The 23,800-nt window shown below is 50.1% G+C and overlaps 2 protein-coding genes across 5 annotated transcripts in view; both read left to right on the top strand.

The window, feature by feature from the left end:
* The first annotated feature begins 1,017 nt into the window (after positions 1 to 1,017).
* On the top strand, positions 1,018 to 6,161 carry NKX2-1 (NK2 homeobox 1). Of its 3 annotated transcripts, XM_007986514.3 has the most exons (4): positions 2,371 to 2,477; positions 2,920 to 3,064; positions 3,162 to 3,547; positions 4,510 to 6,158. In XM_007986514.3, the coding sequence occupies exons 3-4, from the start codon at positions 3,175 to 3,177 to the stop codon at positions 5,250 to 5,252; spliced, it is 1,116 nt and encodes a 371-aa protein (XP_007984705.1). In that variant the 5' UTR covers positions 2,371 to 2,477; positions 2,920 to 3,064; positions 3,162 to 3,174; the 3' UTR covers positions 5,253 to 6,158. The 3 variants fall into 3 exon arrangements, with proteins under 3 accessions (XP_072867036.1, XP_007984703.1, XP_007984705.1); XM_073010935.1 differs by lacking the exons at positions 2,371 to 2,477; positions 2,920 to 3,064 and adding an exon at positions 1,018 to 1,976 and having other exon boundaries at positions 4,510 to 6,159; XM_007986512.3 differs by lacking the exon at positions 2,920 to 3,064 and having other exon boundaries at positions 2,136 to 2,477; positions 4,510 to 6,161.
* Positions 6,162 to 7,558: 1,397 nt separating this feature from the next.
* LOC140708546 (surfactant-associated protein 3-like) overlaps positions 7,559 to 23,800 on the top strand; it is a 41,224-nt gene continuing 24,982 nt past the window's right edge. Inside the window, exon 1 of one of the 2 annotated variants that reach the window (XR_012090945.1) lies at positions 7,559 to 9,429. Coding sequence is in view for 1 of the 2 variants with exons in the window: in XM_073010936.1 (XP_072867037.1) it covers positions 9,388 to 9,429 (42 nt within the window). In the remaining variant the exon portion in view is untranslated. The remainder of the gene's footprint in view (positions 9,430 to 23,800) is intronic. The other variant, XM_073010936.1, reaches the window with a different exon arrangement.

Raw genomic sequence — 23,800 nt, 5'->3', positions numbered from 1 at the left:
TGGCTCCAGTTCAGCTCCCAAACTCGCCACCTGCTGCGCGGTTCTTGGGGAGTGGGTTCCTTGTCCAGAAAGGAGAGGGGGTTTCCTCGAGAACTGCAGGCCCGGTTGCCCCGGGACTCTCAGAGCCGGAGGCCAGGGAGCTGCCAGCCACGTGCGCCTGTGGCCTGCTGAGAGGTTGAAAAGCTGCCGAGGGACGAAGACCCAGGGTCTGTGGAAGATTCACCCAACTCTTCCTTTTACTCAGGTCTGGGGACCTAAAGAGGGGATGGGGATCGTCATGATAATAACTACCGCAATCTTCAGTGCTGGCACTGAGCTGAAAAACATTCAAAGCTTTCAAAGCACTTTGATGTGCTCCATCTTACTTGAATCTCACAAAAACATTGTGAAGATTGATCTCCATTTCTAAATGGTGTTGAGACTGGGAGAGATGTACAACATTCTACACTTAGTGTTTCTTAAACTTACCAACAACTATGAAATAATGGCGAGTCAGAGAAAGAAGCTGGGTGACAGGGAAACCCACCCCGCCTTCGCAATCAGACCCCATTCGGGACGCAGGGCCGGCCAGGTCGCGCCTGCAGACAAGGTCTGTATTCAGCGTTGCCAGTTCTCCTCTGTGGTTCGCTTAAGCCCGGCGTCGCCTCCCCTCCTTGCTTAGCCACCACAGTAATCAATGCTCAGTTCGTCCGGTCCTGAGAGCGCCCCCCAGAGAAGCCCCTGGGAAGGAAGGGCAAGGAGCGGGGCTTTGCGCTGGTCTTTCGCAACACAAGCGGCGAGCGCGTCTCCCTGCGCAAACATAGAGTGGCCTCCCCAGCACTGCCGTGGGGACCACACAAAAACGCGGGCGCAGGTGGGAGGGCGGAGGGTGCCCTGAGCTTTCTTTCGCCTGGTAAAGAAGGTAGGCTGTGAGAAAAGCCAATGTTAGTATAGACGTTGGCTTTGTATTGAGGGAGTAAGAGCACTCTTCAAGGACAGGGCTGAAATCTTTAAAAACAAATAAAACTTTCTCTACTATAATTGCTATTAATAATTTTAAAAGGGAGCCTGGATGAATTAAGTAGCTCAAAACTGCCTGTTCATCATCAGGAGCTCCCTCTCTACAAGGAGGGGAAAGAAAATGTGAAAACAAAAACTAAATTCGAGAAGCTCCTTGACCAGCGCGGTTGTCTTGGAGGTACCCGCCGGGCCCGGCCGAGGAGCGCTCTGCCCTCCCAGCCCCCGGCGCGCAGAGGAGGCTAAAACAACCAAAGAGAAAGCAAAACAAAAACAATAATAAAAACGTTTAAAATCCACGGACAAAAACCGGAGTCGGTCTCAAAATCCGCGCCGTTCAGGGCTCCACTCGGTAGTCGACTCGGCTGCAGGCCCCGGCCTGGTCCGAACAACGCGAGGGACACCCCTGACTCCGCTGGGGATCGCAGCCCACAGCTCCCCCTCGCCAGGCGCCCAAGGACCCTCAAGGCGCGGGGCCCACACTTGAAGCCTGGGAACGCGCAGACAGGAAACCCACTTCCTCCTAAGCAGTTTCTTGCTCGTCGGATGAGAGGCGCCCAATTGAAGCAGAATGATCCTCATCTACTAATATCCAGCGTGGCCACAAAGCGACTGGCCATTTACGCCACCACTTTAAACAAAGATATTTGGTTATTCCAGGGAAGCAAGTGCACTTTTGCATGGCTGAGCTGCGGGCGGAGGCGAGCCTCAGCCCAGCCTCCCGCCCGCTGAGCTTCCCGCACCTCGGCATTCGCCCCCTCCTGGCCAGCGCTCCCGCCGCCTGGGTTCAGGCTCAGTTCCGCCCGGCAACAGACTGGCGGGCACTCACTCCGCTCCCTGCCCGCGCCCTCCCTGAAGCATCAGAGGGGAAAACGGCGTGGCTTTGGGCTCGGGTGCTGGGGCTGTGATGTCCTCGGAAAGTCAGCTTCAGCCCCAGAACCCCGCGTGTCTGGGAGATGGGCGAGGGTCAGGGACACCAGGTTTGTTCGAGGTGGGGCAACTTCAGTGACGGACCCTCCCGTGAGACCCCTTCCCATCATCCCAGCTCGGGGGGCCAGTGCTGTGTTTGCTCGGCCGCGGGTGGGGGTGGGGAAAGACCTGGGGGGAGGCGTGTTGGCGGGGGTGGCCCACTGAAAAACCACTGAGCTGCGGGGGCGGGTAGTGGCTCGGGGATCCGGGACAGCCTCCGGGAGGCAGTCGATCCCCTACTCAGCGCCCCCTCCGCCCGCTCGGATTCTCTCGGGTAGGGGGAAAGGGGGCGGGGAGCAGAGGTGTCCCTCTGACGGCGGCAGAAGAGAGGCAGACAGACTGACAGACACGTAGACCAACAGTGCGGCCCCAGGGTTCGTCCCCAGACTCGCTCGCTCATTTGTTGGCGACTGGGGCTCAGCGCAGCGAAGCCCGATGTGGTCCGGAGGCAGTGGGAAGGCGCGGGGCTGGGAGGCCGCGGCGGGAGGGAGGAGCAGCCCCGGCAGGCTCAGGTGAAACCCCCACCCCGTCCCTCGGCCCTCTTCTCCTAAAGACCCGTTCATGTCCGGGGAACCCCGACCGAATTGGAAAGTGGTTCCACTTTGTAACTCCGCAAGTTGGTTGCAAAGCAGCATTCACCTTCCTTCCTCCCAACCATCTCTCCTCCTCGGTTACTCCCCCACCCCACCTCCTGCCCTCCCCGCTCTCGGTTCCCTCCTCCTTCCCCACCCCTCCACCTCCTCCCCGCGCTCCGCTGGTACCCCACAAAAAATGGGGGTGGGGGTGTCCAAGGGAGGGGGGAAATGCTTTGGGTCTCGTCTCTGCCTCTCTCTCTCTCTCTCTTTGAGACCTAAAAATCCTGACAAGTGAAACTTAAAGGTGTTTACCTTGTCATCAGCATGTAAGCTAATTATCTCGGGCAAGATGTAGGCTTCTATTGTCTTGTTGCTTTAGCGCTTACGCCCCGCCTCTGGTGGCTGCCTAAAACCTGGCGCCGGGCTAAAACAAACGCGAGGCAGCCCCCGAGCCTCCACTCAAGCCAATTAAGGAGGACTCGGTCCACTCCGTTACGTGTACATCCAACAAGATCGGCGTTAAGGTAACACCAGAATATTTGGCAAAGGGAGAAAAAAAAAGCAGCGAGGCTTCGCCTTCCCCCTCTCCCTTTTTTTTCCTCCTCTTCCTTCCTCCTCCAGCCGCCGCCGAATCATGTCGATGAGTCCAAAGCACACGACTCCGTTCTCAGTGTCTGACATCTTGAGTCCCCTGGAGGAAAGCTACAAGAAAGTGGGCATGGAGGGCGGCGGCCTGGGGGCTCCGCTGGCGGCGTACAGGCAGGGCCAGGCGGCACCGCCGGCCGCGGCCATGCAGCAGCACGCCGTGGGGCACCACGGCGCCGTCACCGCCGCCTACCACATGACGGCGGCGGGGGTGCCCCAGCTCTCGCACTCCGCCGTGGGGGGCTACTGCAACGGCAACCTGGGCAACATGAGCGAGCTGCCGCCGTACCAGGACACCATGAGGAACAGCGCCTCTGGCCCCGGATGGTACGGCGCCAACCCAGACCCGCGCTTCCCCGCCAGTAAGTGAGGCCGCCCCACTGCGGGGCCGCGGGCTGAGCTCAGGAGATGAGGCGAGAGCCGTCCAGAAGGCGCGGCGCCGGCAGGCTGCGCGCTGGGCATCAGGGAGGGCGGCCCGGCAGCGGCGCCAGGGACTTGGGTGCGGGAGCTGGGGGTGCTTCCCGCTGCTCGGCTGGGGATCCAAGAACAGGCACTTGGTAGTGCTGGGGTCCTGCGGTCAGATGCGGGTACTCGGCGTTTCCTAGGCGCGGTGGACTGGCAGTTCTGTTCCGCGCAGAAGACCTCGGGGAGCCGAGGGAAGCGACCCCGAGCTCAAGGAGCAGGGGCGAGCAGAGCGCGGAGAGGCTAGGCCCGGCCAGGAGGGAGGCTGCCCTGTTGGGAGGCACTCGAGCGCCTGTCCCGGCCCTCTCTCCAGCGGAGTCTGGGCAGGTGGGAGGACTCGCAGTTCCAGAGGGGACTCTAAGGGGCCGAGCAGTTGCCCTCACTGAGGCCGACAGGAGAGAAGCCAAGAGGCAAAGCGTCTGGGGGCTCCAGCTTTTGGAAGTCAACACCCCCTTTTCTAACCTCTCCAAACTGGGGTCTACCGTCGGACCCCAGCTCCCTGCCTGAGCCCAGTTCGCCGCCTGTGGCCAGCTAATCCCATTGCTCTGACCTGGGCTGGGCACGAAAGGAGCAGAAGCGGCCTTTCCCCCAATGCGTCTTTTGGTTCGAAAGAGGGAACTGAGACTGAGGGAGGGCAGCCAGGGTTCATGCTGTGAGCGCTCTAGTGCAGCCCTAGACGGCACCGCCTGGGGCAGGCGCTGGCAGTTCCCCGCGGATGGGCCTCTTGGGGCCCAGCGCTAGGCTGCCTGGGTCAGGAGGGCGCCGTCGGGTTGGGGCGGGCCGGGCGGGCCAATGGCGCGGAAAACAGGGGTGGCCTGGCTCGGCCTGGCCCCGGCCGACGCTGTGCGTTTGTCGCTTACAGTCTCCCGCTTCATGGGCCCGGCGAGCGGCATGAACATGAGCGGCATGGGCGGCCTGGGCTCGCTGGGGGACGTGAGCAAGAACATGGCCCCGCTGCCAAGCGCGCCGCGCAGGAAGCGCCGAGTGCTCTTCTCGCAGGCGCAGGTGTACGAGCTGGAGCGACGCTTCAAGCAACAGAAGTACCTGTCGGCGCCGGAGCGCGAGCACCTGGCCAGCATGATCCACCTGACCCCCACGCAGGTCAAGATCTGGTTCCAGAACCACCGCTACAAAATGAAGCGCCAGGCTAAGGACAAGGCGGCGCAGCAGCAATTGCAGCAGGACAGCGGCGGCGGCGGGGGCGGCGGGGGCGCCGGGTGCCCGCAGCAGCAACAGGCTCAGCAGCAGTCGCCGCGACGTGTGGCGGTGCCGGTCCTGGTGAAAGACGGCAAACCGTGCCAGGCGGGTGCCCCCGCGCCGGGCGCCGCCAGCCTACAAGGCCACGCGCAGCAGCAGGCGCAGCAGCAGGCGCAGGCCGCGCAGGCGGCGGCAGCGGCCATCTCCGTGGGCAGCGGTGGCGCTGGCCTTGGCGCACACCCGGGCCACCAGCCAGGCAGCGCAGGCCAGTCTCCGGACCTGGCGCACCACGCCGCCAGCCCCGCGGCGCTGCAGGGCCAGGTATCCAGCCTGTCCCACCTGAACTCCTCGGGCTCGGACTACGGCACCATGTCCTGCTCCACCTTGCTATACGGTCGGACCTGGTGAGAGGACGCCGGGCCGGCCCTAGCCCAGCGCTCTGCCTCACCACTTCCCTCCTGCCCGCCACACAGACCACCATCCACCGCTGCTCCACGCGCTTCGACTTTTCTTAAGAACCTGGCCGCGTTTAGACCAAGGAACAAAAAAACCACAAAGGCCAAACTGCTGGACGTCTTTCTTTCTTTTTTTTTTCCCCCTAAAATTTGTGGGTTTTTTTTTTTTATAGAAAATAAAAACAACCAAGCGCATCCAATTTCTTAAGGAATCTTTAAGCAGAGAAAGGCATAAAACAGATTTGGGGTTGTCTTTTTTGGTGATTCAAATGGGTTTCCCACGCTAGGGCGGGGCACAGATTGGAGAGGGCTCTGTGACATGGCTCTGGACTCTAAAGACCAAACTTCACTCTGGGCACACTCTGCCAGCAAAGTGGACTCACTTGTAAATACCAGGATTTTTTTTTTTTTTTTTTTTTTTTTTTGAAGGGAGGACGAGAGCTGGGGAGAGGAAAGAATCTTCGACATAACCCATTTGTCACTGACACAAAGGAAGTGCCCCCTCCCTGGCACCCTCTGGCCGCCTAGGCTCAGCGGCGACCGCCCTCCGCGAAAATTGTTTATGTTTGATGTGAACTTGTAGCTGTAAAACGCTGTCAAAAGTTGGACTAAATGCCTAGTTTTTAGTAATCTGTACATTTTGTTGTAAAAAGAAAAACCACTCCCAGTCTCCAGCCCTTCACTTTTTTTTATGGGCATTGACAAATCTGTGTATATTATTTGGCAGTTTGGTATTTGCGGCGTCAGTCTTTTTCTGTTGTAACTTATGTAGATATTTGGCTTAAATATAGTTCCTAAGAAGCTTCTAATAAATTATACAAATTAAAAAGATTCTTTTTCTGATTAAAACCCTCCTTTTTGTTTGGTTTTGATTTGGCTTTAAATGGCTTTGAGGGCGGGGGCTTGGGAGGATCTTGTCTCTGGTCTGATGAGATTCAAATTGTTTGGGTTTGAGCTCAAAGGATTCTGAACCGGGTAAGGAGGTAAGGAGGCCAGGCCGAGAGTCCTTGCCCCACAGGAAGAGGGAGTTTTGTTCTTTAGAAATTGTGTGGAACCAAACCTAGAGCAGTCCTGAGACTGCAGTGGAGGACCGAAATACCAAACTACTTCCACCAAAAGGGAGAGGGAGAGAGAAAGAGAAAGAGACCAAAGAATTCATTTTCTGAGTCAGGCTTCTGTTGATAGGAGTTTCAGAAGTATCTACTGTGGTCTCACAAACCTGAGCCAAAGTTTTAAAACAGTGAGAGAGGACACCCATTTTAAATAACTCTGAGTGAGTTATGGTTTTTAGCGAATGGATCGCCTCTGTAGATTTGAACATCAAATCTTTATTTCTAATCCGTGGCTGAGCTCCTTCACAGAATTCGGTGGGAGGTTGTTTTCAAAAGTGAGGAAGTCATTCTGGGGTTTTATTTCTGCCCTAAAACAGGGATCCCTCTCGGGGACCAGCAGCAGACACGCACAGCCCCTGCTGCTTTTGGCTCCTTTGGCCTCCAATGGAGTAACACTGGGTGACAGGCCTGAGGACGTCCCAGGAAGGACTTTGTGAGCTGAGATTTCACTCTTTGTTGTACCGGTTTTTCTCTCTGGGATCCTAAATTTTTGTAGTAATGAATCTTTCTCCTGTTTGCAGTTCTTCACCTCCCAGCCACTACCTCCCATGCCAAGCAAAGAAAAAAAAATCATTTTTGATTCCTTCTTCCAACCTCTAATTTCCTGGTTTCCTCAGTGCTTAGCGTTTGTGTTGGGAGACCCATCAGGGATGAGAGGGAGGGGAGAAGGAATGGTTTTGAACATAGAAAAACTGTAGTCCCTGGAGGGGCTGTAGCCCCTTCCGGGTCACCCTTGCCAAATCTACGGACGAAAGGCAGCTGAGCGAGCTGAGCGAGCTGCGGGCAGATGCCCCTCCCAGCACTTTCCTCTAGGCCTGGAAGTATTGGATTATGGGCACTTGATTCTTATTTGGCATGTACTCACTTCTCGCCTAGATTTTCAACGTTCTTTTTCTTCCTCTCTTTCCCTCTTTCATTTCATTATGTCTGCATCTCTTCCCAATCCCTCCCTCCCGCTCCCCCACCAACAGCTTGTGAGGAAAGCAGACTGGCCGGAGTCCTCGCTCCGGTCCCAGTAGTCCTCTTTGTTGACTTCCTGGAGGCTCCTCTGGGGTGGTGCCTTAGGACTGGGGGCTAGGCCGCACTTTCTCCCTCAGAAACCTGGGCCTCACTGCTGAGATACAGTTTCCAATATCCAGAGGGACTCGAAGATACCCAAGAGGATGGTTGGGTCTAGTGAGTGTGCTGGTTGAAAGGCGGGGAAGGGAGATTTTAGCAGGTCTCACATTTTGGAAAACAAACAAAAACCCGTAAAGTTTGACCACTTGCGTTGGAATGGTCAGCTGTGGTTCTGGGACCGGGAGTGTAGGTGGCTAAGGCACCCAGCTCAGGCTGGCCGGGCAGGGGACGTGGATACTGCAGCTGCTGTTTGGCTCTAGGTCCGGATCCCACGGAATTGGAGCTTCGCTAAACCTGCCCCAGTTTAGCCCAAGCCCGGGCGGGGACCTGGCTGGCAGTGCCCGGCTGCGGTCCAGGCGGCTGCCCCGCACCCCATTCCAGCCGGGAGCAAGCCTTTGAGAGTCACAATTTTAGTAGGCTGTGGTACCTTTGGTCTCATCATCTTTGCACTGGATGGAGTTTCCAACAAGTACATTCTTCTCCTCGACGTCTAGAGTCGGCACAGTTTGAAGTCTGTTTACTTGTCCCGGGGAAAGATGAACTCAGTTGGGTTTGGGCACCGAGACAAACAGGACCTCAGTCTCTTTCTCCCCATCAATCACGCTAGCTCCATCCGCTCCCGCTCCCGGCCGGGGGACTTGTAGCAGCTGCAGGAAGAGACCTAGAACGCAATCTGAAGCGTTTCATTAGGGAAATAGGTGGCGCTGGGAGCAGTGCAAGAGGGTTCCACAACCTGGGGACACCCTCCGCCCCTACAGCACCGTCGGCTTCTGGAAAGCCGACCGTCCTCCTTTCCGGGAATCTCCTTCATCAACTCGTGCCCAATTTCTGGCCTCCCCTCTCGGAGAAATCGGCCTTCTGAGGATGCCCCTGGCGCTGAGGTGCTTGGAAGCTTTCGAGGTTTGGGAGCAAGTACGGTTCACCCCGAGATCACTGCGAAGCTTTGCCTCCGCCAAAGTACCCTACCAATCCCTAGGCCCCAACGGCTGCGAGGAGTGGGGGAGATTTTGCACACTGCACCCCCCCTTCTTCCTCTCCCCACCCCCACTTCGCCATGTAAACACGAGGACTTTCTCGAGAGCCTTGGAGAGCCGCTCTAGTGGCTTCGGGCCCTGAAACCCCAGACTGGGCTTGTTTGATGTTTAGCATCCCAAAGCGGCTCCCCACCCTGGCCCCAGCCTGGGAACTGGGAGCTGTGGGCAGGAGAGGAAGGAAAGCAGCTCTCTCAGCTAGCAAGGGGGTCAGGGACTGGGCCAAGCTCAGAAGAGGGGAGAAGAGGGAGACAGATACGCTCTGAGTAGGGGAGACAGGGATCCCGGGCTGTTGCGACTACCAACAAGGGCACACACTGCGGTCCTCAAGGCCAGGAGGCGGATGGGGGCAGGGAATGCCTCAGCCAACAGGGCAGCGGCTCGGCCCTGCTGCTGGCCCGGTGGGAAGTAGCCTGGGGCCCAGCGAATGAAATCCGAGTCTGGCCCGGGCAGTCTCCGCTAGAAACGCTCTGGGCGCGCACTCCTGGAGACGCGGATGCCCCGGGCGCTCCAGACCAGTGTCCTTGTAGGAGGCTTCTTCCCGAAGCTTAGAGTTTGGCCTTTCATAGGGAAAGACTTGCTCGTGAGCCTTCTAAGGAATTTTAAATCTTCCTGGGCCAGGGCTGGGAGCGAGCTCTAGTGACGGTGTCTTGGTCTGGCATCCAACTCTCCAATTTTGAGGCCGCAGGGAGGAATTCTCAGACTTTAGAGGCCGCACAGCCTTCAGCGCGCTCACCGCGTCCAGGCGTCAGTGAGGGGCTATCTCCAGGCGCTAGTGCACAAAAGGTAGCGCGAATCTCTTCTCAGGCGATCCAGATAAGAGGAAATGAGAGCGGGGTTTTCTGACTTCCAACTCATTAGGGACCAGGTAAGGTCAATGCTTTCTCTATTATGTCTTTATCTTAAAAGCGGGTCAATTTAAGATAAGGGAAAAAAAATCTAGGATCTGTGTGAACCGTGCTGATAAAGACTGACCTCTTTTCTGAACTAAAAGCAAGCCAGGCAGACATTCATTTTCTATAAACAAGAGAGTTGTTAGAAGCTGCCTTGAATTCTGATCGTATGTCTCCAGACATCGCTCTCCCTTCCCTGCTCCCCACCCCCCAATTATTAGCGCGAGGAAGCAGAGTAGACGATTTTATTTGTGGAGAACTAGGAAGCCCATTGGGAGATGAGAATCTGAGATGATGTGGTTCTTAGGCATGGGCTACTGGCTTGTTTAGTTCAACTAGGACTTTCTTTTCGAATGGAAGGAAAGTGACAGACACGGGTATTGGGAGGGAGGAGGCTGAATGTTTTCTCTGCTGTTAGATTCTGGTTAGGAGACGCTGGACACCATGTTCCTCTGGCTCTCCCTGCCTTCCTGGCTGGCGCGTTCCTCCTCGTGCAGTTGTGTTTCTGAGACTTCAGGCCACCCTCTGTGGGGCCCGGTTTAGTAGCTTACCTCAACTTGGAGCACAGGAAAGTTTTCTGGTGCCCCTTCGGCCAGTTGCTTCTAGAAGGAGTCTTATTTTCAGTCACCCTCTCAGGAAAGTTTGTCCACCCAAGCTGAGGGAATTGGATATGGATGGGAGTAGATGAAAGTAAGTTTTACTGAAGGGGGTCTGCATGTGCCCTTATCCTCACCTCATGTAGTTGTGTTTCTGAACTTTCTTTAATGAATCTCAAACGAATGGAGAAAGAGCAGGCTCAGCAACTTGGCAGCACAGCTCTTGCCTCAGCTGAAGCCATAGCTGAAGTGGCTGGCTGTATTTCTCTCTGATAGTGACCTAATGCCCAACTTGGTGGGCATCGAGGCATGATCCTGGGCTCCTGTGCCTCTCCTCGTTTGATAATGTTTCCCGTTTGACCTCTGCTACCTAAGCATTTATTACCCTTGTTGTTATGAGTTGTAGCCAAGTTTTGGGAAGGGTTAGATTTAAATCCATTTTGCTGTTTTATCTATTTTTGTTATTTGTAGGACACTTCAACATAAATTGATCACTGTTAGTGCTCTGCCTGAAATATAAATAAAACACAACATAAATGTGGCAGGCGAAAGGACTTGTTAAAGAAAACTCTTGCCTCCCACATAAAATCCACATCTGATTCTGCTTACTCTGTGATTGCACACAGATTTCTATGTATTTATATATATGTGTGTATAGAGGTATATATACATATGTATCTATCTTATACACACGTATATATAAATATCGATCTGTCTTACACACATATATTTATTTTATAAGACATTCGAAATGAAAAATTGTAATATAGAATTATCAGAGATTTTACAGAACCCGTTAGATGCAAGAACATTGAATAAATTCACTACCTCAATTAAGGTGTCTCATTAGTTTCCCTGAAAAATTCAAATAGACCAAAACCCTTTAGTTTTACCCACTTTAAGTCAGAATATTTATTTATTGTCATGTGAAACTCTGGATAACTAATTATGTTTTAGGAAATATTAAAATTTTTTCCTAAAGAATTTGAACTTGGTGTCTGAGATACAGCTGTGGATAAGACTTCTTGAGGCATTCTATAACAAAAAAAATATTGTCCCTTGCTGAACTTATCCACCTATAAAAATCATTGGTATAAATACTACTGCCCTGGGGCAACAACAGCAACAAACAAATGAAAACTGTTTCTGCTCTGCATTGGTTGCAAACGTCCTCTTAATTTCAGCCTTTAAGCCTTCACATAGTAGCGGAAATAAGAATGCAGGTCTGAGTGTTGTCTGACAAGCAAGGAAAAAGGCAAACTTTTTTTCCTCTCCCTTTTCCCCTCTATTTCACACATTTCCAGAGAATCTGGTCTTTGATTGTTAGACCTTGCTGTTAGTAACAGCAGGCTGTTGGTGGAGTGTTAAACATTCTATTTCTAGAGTTTTGATGATTGCTGATCATTCATTTCTATAAAATCAGAGATATCAGGCCGTGAAGTATCTTTAGATATCCTTCCCCTGTCCCTGTGCTCTGGATCCAGTCCATGGAAAACGACCCACAACAGGTTGGCCTCTACCTTGCCTGCATTCTCCCTCCTAATACTACTGCTCTAAAGGTCCAAAGCTCTAGGAAAACAAGACTTTATTTGGCTCGCGTGCTACTGATGTACCTGATCTCTCCAGCACACACGGGGCTGAGTGCGCGCGCGCAGAAGTAAACCTGGGAATTACCGTAATGACACGAAGAGGACCGAGAGCTAGTTCCTTTGAGCTGACTGCACGCTCTGCCATAAACCTGGAGACTCAGTCAGTGTCTAAGGAACTGGATATACCTATGTGTAAAGCGAACCTCGCAAAGTTATGGTCCCAACAGAGGCTTCCAGAGCATTAGGTCTCTGAAGAGACTTGCAGCCACAGACTTTTCTAGAGGAGACTCAAGCCGCAGAGGATTAAATCTCTCTCTCTGCCTGGCCACTTGATGGTGCCTCAAGGTCTGCAAGACCTGGGTTGCGACTAAGGGCCTGGGGGGCTGTGCAGTGACAGTTTCTTCCTTCCCTTCTGATTCTACTTCAGAAAGAATTGCAACTCTCAAACCACTGTGGTGCACACAGCACACATTCCTACCGCAAGCCACAGCAAACAGAAGTTGTAGCTAGTTCATTACTACCCACTGACCTGGCAGTATTAACTGAAATATTGCTCCCTGGCAGTACTGTTCCCTGGCAGGACTCCTGAGCCTGGGCCTGGGTGCAGTAAACTTTGGAAGTGCTGCGTTGTATCATACCTACAACTCACACAATAGATAAAGCTCAGACATCTCTCTATACATCTACATAGTCCATTCACTTCATACTGAAATCAAACAGAAAAACTTTTTAGAAATATTTAACAAAAAGCCAACCCACTTATGGCTATCATTTAGCACTGGGTGGGGGTAAAGAGGAAGAGAAAACCTTTGAGATATATGGTAGCATGCAAACATGTTCACATTAACCTTCCTGTATTAACCATTTTCTATCAATTACAATGCCACATCAACACAATTAGTTGTTGAAAATTCTCAACATGGCTAAATACTTAGATTGCATTGGTGGTGCGTCTGTGAAAGCTAGTTGGGGGTTGTGTATGTGGTTCTGCTCATTGGAAAGACAGAAGAGAGAAAGGGGGCTGGAAAGGAGAAGGAGAAAAGAGAAACAACTGTTCCTGGTGAAAGTGTGTGGGCTTCTGAGGGAGGCTGCGGCAGCTGAGAAGTGCTGGTTACATATAGCTAGGTCAAAGTGATGGGGAGGTGGGGGTGATGGTGGATGACTGTGTATATACTGTGCCTGTGGTGTTTAGGGGGTGATCCTAGAGGGAAGGGCCTGGGAGACGGCTGGGAGGTGGTGTGTGTACCATGTCTGAGCTTTGGGCCGGTAACACAAAGGCAATGTAATTATCTGGCTGAAACACGCTCAAATGGCAAAAAGTTGCAAAATAGATCGACCTCCCAGAGAAGAGACAGAGCTGGTTACAGAGGTCTGCAACCATCATCCTTTTTTCAATACATTTTAAACAAGAGGATCTAGCTAGTGATTCTGATTCAATACACATAATCAGTTTGCAAGTCTTATTTCCATTTGAAAACAGGGCCATTTGCAATCATAAGAGCCGGACACGCTGAAAGATACGGAGCGCATTCCGAGCAGATGATGGGTGACAGAATCTGTAGGCAAGCACTAAATATTTTCTTTCAGCTTCAGACCTTGGGCATCAGTCTTCGGTCCCGAAGTATTTTAAACGGAATATTCCTGTTGAATATATAATTTAATTGCTTAGAAAATGGAGACTCCATGGTTGGGAGGAAAAAACCGGCAAGAAAGGTGACAGAAAAACCTTGTTGATTGTGCTTCTCCTCGGTACTGGTTAACAGTCATTTAATGAAGAGTCTACCCATTGGGTAGAAGACTTGATGGAAAAATTGAATTAGTTTTTAAGGGAATGGTCGCCAGAAGGGGTTGCTGGGGTTAACATTCTCAGGCTGGAGCTGCGAATCCCTGGCTGGGTGTGGCCGGGACTGGCAGGGAGTCTGCGGGGCCTTCAGGGAAGCCCAGGGCTAACTCTGCGACCTCCCAACGACGCCGCCAAAGACCTGGGGGCCCCTCGCGGCCCGGCTGTTCCAAATGGGTTGCCAAGTGTCTAAACTAGAAGTGTGGGCACTTGAAATCGCGAGCTGTCTTAGGGTCTCTCGCTGCGAAAGTTTGATTTCCAGGACCAAGAGAAGCAGCTGTCCCAGGCGCTTAGTTTTCTGCCCCGCAGCCTCCTCCTCCCCGCACCCCCCACCTCTCAGTCTCCCCAGTCCCAGTCCTTACCCCGCCCACCCGCGGCCTCTCTCCCGACACCCAGCCGGCAGCCTGGCTCTCGGCCCCCGCCCGCCCCGCGTCCCCGCGTTCCCACGTCCCCGCGTCCCCACGTCCCCGCGCCCCGCCCCGCCCCTGCCCAGGTTCTTCCTCCAGTTCCCGCGCTGGGAACAGCCTCGGCCGCGCGCCCCCTGCGGACGGGGCCCCCAACCCCTCCTGGAGATCACACCGGCAAGTCTGGTGTGCGGAAGAGTAGAAACTTCCCGGGAATTTAGATCCCAGAATATACAAATATTAGTTCACTAGGTAACGACGATGATGCAAACTCCAACTTGTAGGGCTTTAAAAAAAAGATCTTAACGCACAATCTTTCTTTGTACAAATAAACGAAACCAAACAAAGCCAGCGAAGTACTGCTGTTTCCCTGGTGAATTTTCTTAAGGAAAAGAGAGATTCCGTCTCTGCCCAGATATCAACATCTAACGAATTTTCTAGGAGACTGAAACTCAAGCTAATAATAGTATGTGCTTAATGCTAATTCCATTTTTATTTCAAAGGGGGGTAATTTATCAGCCTCTTCAAAGTGGTGCCTCATAGGCAGGTGCTGTGTTTTTGGATATCCTTGTAAAGCATTTTTGCTTCTGGGAAGATCTCAGAAGAACCAATAGATAAGATGTGTGTATGTCGGGAGACGGAGGTGGGATTCTTTACAGCTCATGGCCCTGCTTGTTCAATTTCCTGCAAAACTCATTCTAAAAGCCCCAGGGTTCTCTTTAATGGGGGCCAAATGGCAAGAACTCCAAAGAGCTAAATATTTCATTCTTCCTCCCTATACCTCCTTCACTGCACCTTCCACCCCTAGCTATAAATTCTAGATTTTTTTTTTTCGTTTCTGGAACCCATCCTGTGGATAATTGAGAGTGACCTAGAGGCACTAATCTGCCCTGGGGTGAGGTGGGGGTGGCAGTGGAGGTAAGGCCTCCTACAAGCTCCCTGGGTCTGCAAACTGGGAGGACAGAACTCCTATAACTGGCAGGAGGTGAGGGGGATGCTGGGACCCACAGGACCTAGTCTGCTAGGGGAAAGGGAAACAGGCTCCCATGACTGAGGACACAGCCTCAGACCAGGCTTGGCTGGGTGGACAGGAATGTGGTGCCCAAAAGCAGCAGAGATCCAGGACAGGAAGTTGCAGTCATCTGACAGTCCCATAGAGATACATTGCCCACATGACTATTTCTAGAAGTGGTTGTGATTTGTGTTGATCCCTTCACACCCTCCCGGGCCCAGGATGCACAGGCGCTCGATAACCCAAATCTTCAGGTGCAATCCCAGTCAGAGAGAAGAAACTTCAGCCTGCCCTTCTCAGGGAGACCCCTCCTGCCTCCCCAGTGTAGGTGTGTGAGACCCTCATTAGGACCCCAAGATCATGTGCAGAAGCATCAAGCATCTTATTCTTGTATTTACAGCCTGGTGTGGCTTTATTATCTACTTTTCATCTGTTTCTTCATCCTTCCCTATTTTCTATTTCTTTATTGCAATGCCTATGTTTTCTTTGCTTTCTTGTCCAGTTCCAGTCATGGCTGCAGTCCTACTTTATAGGTAATTCGGCATTGTTTATCCTAATGTCAGTACTAAAAGGAAAAGTAGAGAAAGTGGATGGCTTAGGTAATAAAGAATGAAAGCCAGTAAGGTCCATATGGGAGACCAGTTGGGGAGTAAGAAGACCAGAGAACAGCCAAGGTCAGCCTATCAGAGGACTAAGGAGAAAAATGATGGAAGCAAAGAGAAGCCGCAGCCTGGAGAAATTCAATTAATGTCAGTAGATAGGGAAGAATGAGTACAGCCGGGACCCAAGGCATATGCCTCCCCTGGAGGGGCATAGAGAGGGATAAGGGGGAAGCAGATGTGTGTATGGCAGTCTGTCTCTGAGCTGAGGGGCAAAACCTAGAAAAGCTGGCCTTCCCTTCTTCCAGGCTTTAAGAAGGGGAACTGTCCTGCCAGAGCAAATTAAAAGGTTGTGGAGTCCAAGGGTCAGGACCGGGAGTTCGCCTGCCGAACCCCAGCCTGCTCCTCCACCCTGGACAGCTCCGGGTTCTGTACCCTGTGGAGGAACAGATTCAAGGGAACCTGGGGGCAGAGGGCAAGGCCAAGGGGAGAGGAAATAGCTTCTAGAAACTTCTGTGGAGATAGGCAAAACTCTTTTTCTGCACACGTGTCCCATTCCTCCTCCCTGTAGTTTGGAGAGGGCATTTTAGAAAAAGAGCCCCTTGGTTTTCCCCGACCCTGCGGTTGGACAGCGCCCCCTTTATTCTCCGCGAACGCGGCCTGGACAAAGGCGTCACTTGGAGGGAGCCCCAGCTGTCTGGGAACTTCGAGCGGAACCCACCCCGCTTCCCTAACCCGAGTCGTTTCCCAGGATGGAAGGAGGATCCCGGCTCCCCGTGATCAGGCTAGGCCGCAGGTTCTGGCTGGGCTGCGCCCCTCAGGTCCCCGCCCCCAGCCCCCACCCCCTGCCCCGCTGGCCGGGCTCCGCAGGGCTCTCGCAGTTTCGGAGCCCGGGGACCCTGGCGCAGGAGGAGGCCTGGGCTTGCCCGGTGGCTCAGCGTGGAGAGAAGGAGAGGGGAGTCCCCCGCCCCCCACCCTCCAGGCTGCTTGGGGACTTCGAGGGGCTTGGAACCCGGGTACTCCTTTTTATGAGGTTCAACACACTGTGAGATATTTTAGCTGCAACACAACCCCTTTAATACCCAGTATGACACCGACTGTGTGAACGAGGCCCTTATTTGCTTGGTGAACGCCGGGGTGCACATCAAGACGCTTCCCTGCCTGGGAGGCACAGAACCCTCTCCATGGGCCCCGAGGCGGGCAACCGAGGTAGCTGAGAGGGACCGCGGCCCAGCACCGGCTAGTCTGGGTGGGAAGGCGGCCGCCCAGACTTCCTGCGGTCGACAGCCTCTGCTCAGCCCCAGCCTAGAGGCCGCCAGCATTTGAGTCCCCTCCCGGCCGCGGCTCCGCCGTCGGGGCTTTCCCCGGAAAGGCTCAGGCGCCACCTCGCGAAGTCAGCTTGGCCGGCTCCTGAGCCCAGCTCTGTCACCCCAAAGCAAAGGGCGGCACCCGCGTCCTTCCTCGGGGACCTGCGCGCTCCCCTCCCTCCCGGTTAATATTCTCCGATAATTTCCGAGGCAAAGATTTCCATCTTTTGGGCGAATTTGTTTCATCTCTCTTGAATTCAGAAACAGAGCCTTCAAAAGTCTTAATGTGTGTTTATTTTTTCTAGCATTCAAATGAATGCGAAGCCACGGATCGAATCCCGTCACTCTTTGGGGGTTAGCTTCTCCCGATATTTCACACGGAAAACAAAACTGGGTCCCTCTTATTTGTACTTGTCCTTAACCTTTGCAGCAACTGCTGTAGATGCGGCTCTGTCCATTCTCTAATAGATTTTACCAGGGGCTGGTGACAGAGAACTGATTTCTTTTCTATTAGGGTTTAGCACATCTTTGTTGAAGGCCTGTAGAATGACCAGGGATTAGATTTGCATCTCTTAGACGCCCTGTGTGGTCTTTGTGCGAAGCTTGTAACTGTTAAAAATGACTTGTTAGGAAGCGTGTGGGCTCTCATCGCTCTCCTTTTGACAGAATGATTGTGAAATTCAGATTGGCCCTGTAGGATTTAGCCCGCAGATTCCACCTGAACCCTAAGCAATTAGACCCTAATCTCACTGCAATCATATTTGAGTTAGGATTTGTTGCACTTTGTTTACTTCAATTAAAAGCAGTGGAATAATTTTTTTCCAGCTTTTAAAGTGAAATCTCCAGGCATAAAACCTTAGGACTTCTTAGAAATGCTTTTGGTAGTGATGGGGATTTCTTTTCCGTGTGGTTTCCTCCAAGTCCTCATGACCACCCCCTTCCTTCTCCCATTTAAGTGACTCCTTTTTTCCCCCTGTTGCTCGCCAAAGCATCTTCACAGGGGGCTGAATTCGCGGCGCTTGGGAAGAACCGCGTGGAGATGACGTCCAACTGGAGGGGCGCCCAAGCTCCAGCCGTCGCCCAGGTCCCCGATGGCGATCCTATGTTCCGCTGCCGCGCGGAGCTTTCCCGCCCCGGCCCGCTGGCTGACTGGCCCCCGCGTGGGTTTGGGCAGTGGGCGCCAGTCGGGCGTCTTTCTTCCTGCGGCACAGCAGGCGCTTCTAAGGCGCTGGCCGCCAGCCCCCCGATACGGCGACTGAGGGGGCGGCGTGGTCAGCCTGACCTCAGCGTGTGTTCCGGTAGCCTCCCGCCAGCGCCCGCAGAGCTGCCCGCGGGGACCGGCTGCGGCCCTACTGCGCAGGGTCGGCTCCAGGGGTGGGGGTGAGCGCTCTTTTTGGCAGGGTCTTCCTCTCAGCTAGCACTGGCCCGGCGGCCGTCGCACCTCCGGAGAGCTCGAGACTTGACTTCTTCATCTCCTCGCTGGGCCCCAGAGGCCCAAAGCCCAGGATTCTGGGCGCAGCCTCCTGCCGGGCTGCACAGGGCCGGTCGCCCAGGTCGTCAGGATCTCTGTCGTTTAACCCCGATGCAGTTCTCAGAAGCTGCCTGCAATTACTGTCAAGTCAGGTCACCTTAGTAGTATTTCTTGATCTGTGGCATCTATTTTCTACATTTGTTTAGGTGGTACGACTTTGTCACTTTTATTTACCCAGAACATCTCTTCATTTGGGAGACTTGACAATGACTTTGGGTTATCGTTTATTCCATTTTGATTCAGGACCACTTATTTGCTCGTAGTGAGTTTGATTCGATTCCCTAAATTACTGCTTCACCTTTCTCAGTTAATATTCATGAGCGAGCGAACTGCAGGATTTAACAAGAGAAACGGAGGACTTCAATGCCATTTATTGTTGAAGGGGGAAGAGGGAGACACCGCTTTTTAAACTACTCAATAAACTTTTAAATAACAGGTGCTCTCATGGTCACTTGACTCAAAGAAGATATTTTTTAAAAATTCTTTGTATTTAATTCCGTAAGAATAAAGTCAGCCTGCAACCTATCTCTATCTGTATTCCTGACTAAAAAATTTTGAGGAGGAAATACTTTGCTGAAACTAAGTACTATGTAAATGCAGAGCTATTGTAACTGATTTAAGCAGGGAGTCCTCTCTTCCAATACTTTCTGAAGTGCAGTCTGCTTAAAAACAGATCCACCTCTTTAGATCGTTCTTATAGCTAGTTACTCTTAACTTTATTAAGAATCTTTAAGAATTCAAGGGAATAAATGAGAGAGGTTCTGTCTTGAGATTGGATGGTGGGGAGGTGGGAAAGCAGTTTTAGAGAGGAAGGGGAGCACAGCCATGGTGTAATAATCTCTTTGAGATCTACCAGGAGAAGTCTTGGTCTATTGATTGAGGATTCCTGCTCCAAACTAATCCTGTGTGCAGTTTAGTGCAGTTTTTCATTTGTGAATAGGAACTGTATCAAAACCCTAGTGTGACCATGACAATTGGGTAATCACACACAAGGCATCTTTGCTAATGGAGAGATTCTGTAAATATGTTTCTAGTGAATACACAGATAACAGTCACAGTGGAAGGGTCAGGTGCCACAAATCATAGATTACTCTGCCAAGGGTTGCCAGCCATCTGAGGAAGGACATTAACTGCCTTTGCATTCTCAGAATACTCTCCTCAGTTGTGATTTCACTTACTTGACCCTACTTCTGTTATTTAAAAGCTGGCAGGCACAATTAGGGGCAAGCAGGTTGGCTACCTACCCTTCTGGCAGCTCTCCAATATTCCCATTTAGCTGCCAGGAGACATGGAGAGGAGTGAATCACTCATGAAATCCTGTGGGAGCATCTAAAAGGTACGAGGAAAACCAGTGGCAGTGGGCAGGTCCACCAGTCAGCCCCATCTCTAAGTCTACTATCTCATATAATAAATCACTGGGGGAATTCACTCTGGGAAGGGCAAGGAGGGGAATGATAAGAGATAACCTAGGTATAGGAGCTCTCACTCAGTTTCCTTGGAAAGTAAGTTTAAGTGCATTACTTGATAGTTCCAGTTTTGAAAACTGTCACAAATAGAAGTCGATTCTCATTACTAATAGGGAACAAAAATCAGGAAGAGTTTCCCCTATCAGACAGTAATAAGGGGAAAAAATCAAGAGCTTTCAATGAAATTTGGAGGACTATCACTTTTTTTCACAGAGCAAACTTCTGGCTTTTAACAATTACACTAATAGAGAAATTATTACTACATGGATAAGATTCAGGTACTCAACTTTCAGAGTAATGTGAAATTGAAATTAGATAAACATAGTTCTTTTCTTCCTCAAATTAAAACAAGCAGGTATCTTGCATACAGGGGCATTGTAAAAGCAAAACATATCTCTCTCAAATATTAGCGTTGTGTTCTTGAGGATGTAAAATCTGGGAATGTAACATAAAAGAATCGTAAGGCTGAGACAAGACATCCTGGGTTCCCTTTGTTGGTAGATAGGCTCTTTTCTCATACTCTTACATTGGAAGTGGTTTGGGGATCTAAAATGAACTACCACCACTAAAGGCAAAGCCGTAACACTTATTATTAGGTACCATGGAAAGTAGGCTGGTTTCATCAATGAAGGGGACTGGCTTGTATGAGAGGCCTTGTGGCACTTTTTGAACAGAAAAGCAAGGCACAATTTATTGAAGTATGAGTGGCCAGGATGGCTAGCAAAATGTATTTTTAGAAGAATATTATATTTTCTAATATGCCAAGGGGTCTTTAGATGTGAGATATTAAAAAACTAATTTTTCCCCAAATTATGTTATCACATTATCATATTCTTTGAAGAATAAAGATAGACATTAGTCATCTACATTACCAAGGGAGAAAAATATTTTAAAATCAGATGACAGATTTGTGCCTTGTAATTTAAACAATACTGAATGATGAACAATCTTCCAAGTTCATTTAAGCAGGAATGAGAGGGAATGTCTATACAAGTGAATTTAAAAAGACCTTATTGTACAAATATGCCTAAACCCCCATTTTATTAGCTTATAACACAAATCATTACTTGCTCTTGCTACTAAAAATCATTTTAATGTAATGGATTCATTTCAGACGTATAAGAAAACCAAAGCCCATTTTTTTTTGCACCTTTACAAAGAACTTCAAATGGCCCCACCCAAGTTGGAGACACAGATATACTTTTTCTTATTAAGTTAGAAAGTTGAAACTTATCCTAATGAATAAGAATAAAGCTTTTTCTTTTATGAGAGTGGAGAGAAAGTAGACAGAAGGAAATTCCAAGACTATGTGATTTGATAGGTGGTCACATTTTACATTCTTAAATTTAGAGCTGTAAACAACCATATTCTTTCTCTCTTTATCTGCTGTAAATCTGCTGTTAGTACCTTCTTATAGAGCCTGGCACATAATATTTGCTCAGTAAATACTTTCTGAATCAAAGAAGTTGGAAAACATTTTTCAGTACTTCTCTTGTTGTAATCCTTTCTGATACACAAAATGTAAAGATAATGAAGTATTATTAGCATTTTTCTTCTTTTTATGTAAACAAACATTATTAAAAGTCTAGATCAGTTTGATTCAAAATGACAGAAAAGAGGGCCAATTCTTTGTTAGTTAGTAAAAGAGGAGTCTCTTATATTTCTCTGGCTACACAAATTAAAACTATGTGAGGTGAGGCTGTGCTGTTTAGAACAAACAAAATCCCAGATACAACACAAAATAAATTCTAACAATAACTTGGAAAATCCTTAGAGTTCATCTCTTTCTACATTCCAGACTTAAGCTTTCCATAACACACCCACCATTCAAGACCTTTAAGATTCTAAAGGGTAACCGTCTTCTAAAATGATGAGGGGGTCACAAATCCTATCATTCTATAGGCAGTAAAGGTGGGAATTGACAATTTCTTTTCATCGACCAGAAAAGAATTTAAAAACTAGCGTTAATTGTTAATGATAATGCCGCATAGGGCTGCTCTGTAGAAGGTGATCTGATGACCAAGGGGAACTCATTACACAAGAGCAATGTCTACTATTACTGTCCTCCTAATTGCTGTCCCGTGGTAAACATTCCTCACATGTGAGTTGGGGCTATTGCCTTGGGGCACAATGGAGCCATTGTCATGGAGTTGGACAGGGGGAATCATAAGATTGGAAGTGGCTTCAGGATTGAGATGCCTTGTGCCTTATAGTAACCTAAACAACTGAAGCATTTCATCATTAACTTGGGGGCCTGGTTCAAGATTATCTACATGTTAGAGGAAGAATATGCTGGCAAAATCTTTTTAATTTTAAATGCAAATTATTTTACCAGTAAATATGAGGGTATCATTGCAAGTGGAAAGCGTGTGTTTTTGTATCAAGGGCATCCCTGGCTTCAGCTGAGCAGGCTCCTTTAGAAGACATTTGGATCATTGGCAGTGTCTGTTCAGCAAAATGCGGACGACTGGACAGAGTCAAACAGCAATTGAACCTCAAATAAGCTAAATCTGAAATCTAAGTTCCATTAGTTTAAACTAAAAATTCTCAGCTAGTCATGGTGGCACACCCCTGTAGTCCCAGCCACTTGGGAGGCTGAGGCGAGGCAGGAGGATTGCTTGAGCCTAGGAGTTCAAGTCTGCAGTGCACTGTAATCACACCTGTGAATAGCCAATGCATGGTAGCCTGGGACCCTGCCTCTAGTAAAAAAACAAAACAAAACAAAACAAAAATTCTCTTTTAAAGCACTCACTTGGCATAAAAATTCTGATGCCACTTCATGTTTATACCCAAATGTGCATTTACAGTCTTAATGGGTTGCAGGTTATCCTTTAACTTGTGTTCCTAATAAGAAATGGAGCCGTAAAAGGCAATTCTCTTTTTTAACATCTGGAACAACAGTGGCCCACTGTTTACCTGAGAATTCTCCTCTTCGTTCACATGAAGATATCAATTCATATTTCACTACCAACTTGATGCCAAAGTCAAGTCAATTCACTATAAAGCAAGAGTGATTTAAAAAGTGTACTTGTAGGCAATGGTTAATATAACAGAAACCTTAAAAAGAGGTTGGTAAAAATATTCTTTTGTCATGTGCACCCATTTTAGACCCATAAAAAAGAGCTGGGGGATATCACCCCAAGGCTTACAGATTTTGTGACAAGAAAACAAAATTGGTGGTCTCTTTACACTGATCCATTTATTTAGTCAGTAAACATCCACTCAGTGTTTACACCAGGCAAAGTAGTAGGCATGGAGGGAAAGATATGTCTTTAACCTCAAAGATAATGTGTGTGGAGAAACAGGCATGTAAATAGACACTTACAGTTCAATGCAATGGGTGGACCAATGTGAGGTCTGTGCAAGATGCCGTGGAATTCCAGAAGTATTTATGTTTGGCAGGAGGAGAAAAGGTGGTGCTTGAGCTCACTCTTCAAGGAGGAGTAGGGTTTTATCAGACATTGCAGGTGGAGGGAACAGCATGCACAAAGGCCCAGGGGCAATGAGAAGGCATATCATGTTCAGGGAATCATACCTAGTTTGCATTGCCACAACATAAAATGTGAGGAGAGTGTTAGAAGTGAAACTGAAGTGGCGGTACAGGCTAAACATTTCAAAGAGCCCTGAATGCCAGCCTAAGAAGTGTAGATTTTATCTTATGTAGCAGATGGAAAGCCAATGAAAAAAACTCAAACATAATCAGATGTGCATTTTAGAAAGGCCAGCCAGTCAGCAGAGTGAAGAATGGAATGGAAATGGGGCAAACTAGTGACAGTGAGACTATCTGGTGATTGTTTTCACCTGCCTGCTTGGTATAAGTGTGCTAAAGAGAACCACCTTCCATCAAATAAATATAAATCCTCAAAGCCTGGCAAGAATGAAGGCGTAAAGATATTCTCCAAAGAAACATCTTTTTAAAGAAAAAGACTACACTGGGTAAAGATGGCCAACTAATTTGGTAAGACCTGCACATACCTTTTACATACATACTTGTTTTGCTTA

The sequence above is a fragment of the Chlorocebus sabaeus genome, chromosome 24, assembly GCF_047675955.1.
Source record: "Chlorocebus sabaeus isolate Y175 chromosome 24, mChlSab1.0.hap1, whole genome shotgun sequence".
NCBI lineage: Eukaryota > Metazoa > Chordata > Mammalia > Primates > Cercopithecidae > Chlorocebus > Chlorocebus sabaeus.
The sequence above is the reverse complement of the archived record's forward strand: the minus strand, read 5'-3'. Positions and strand labels throughout refer to the sequence as shown.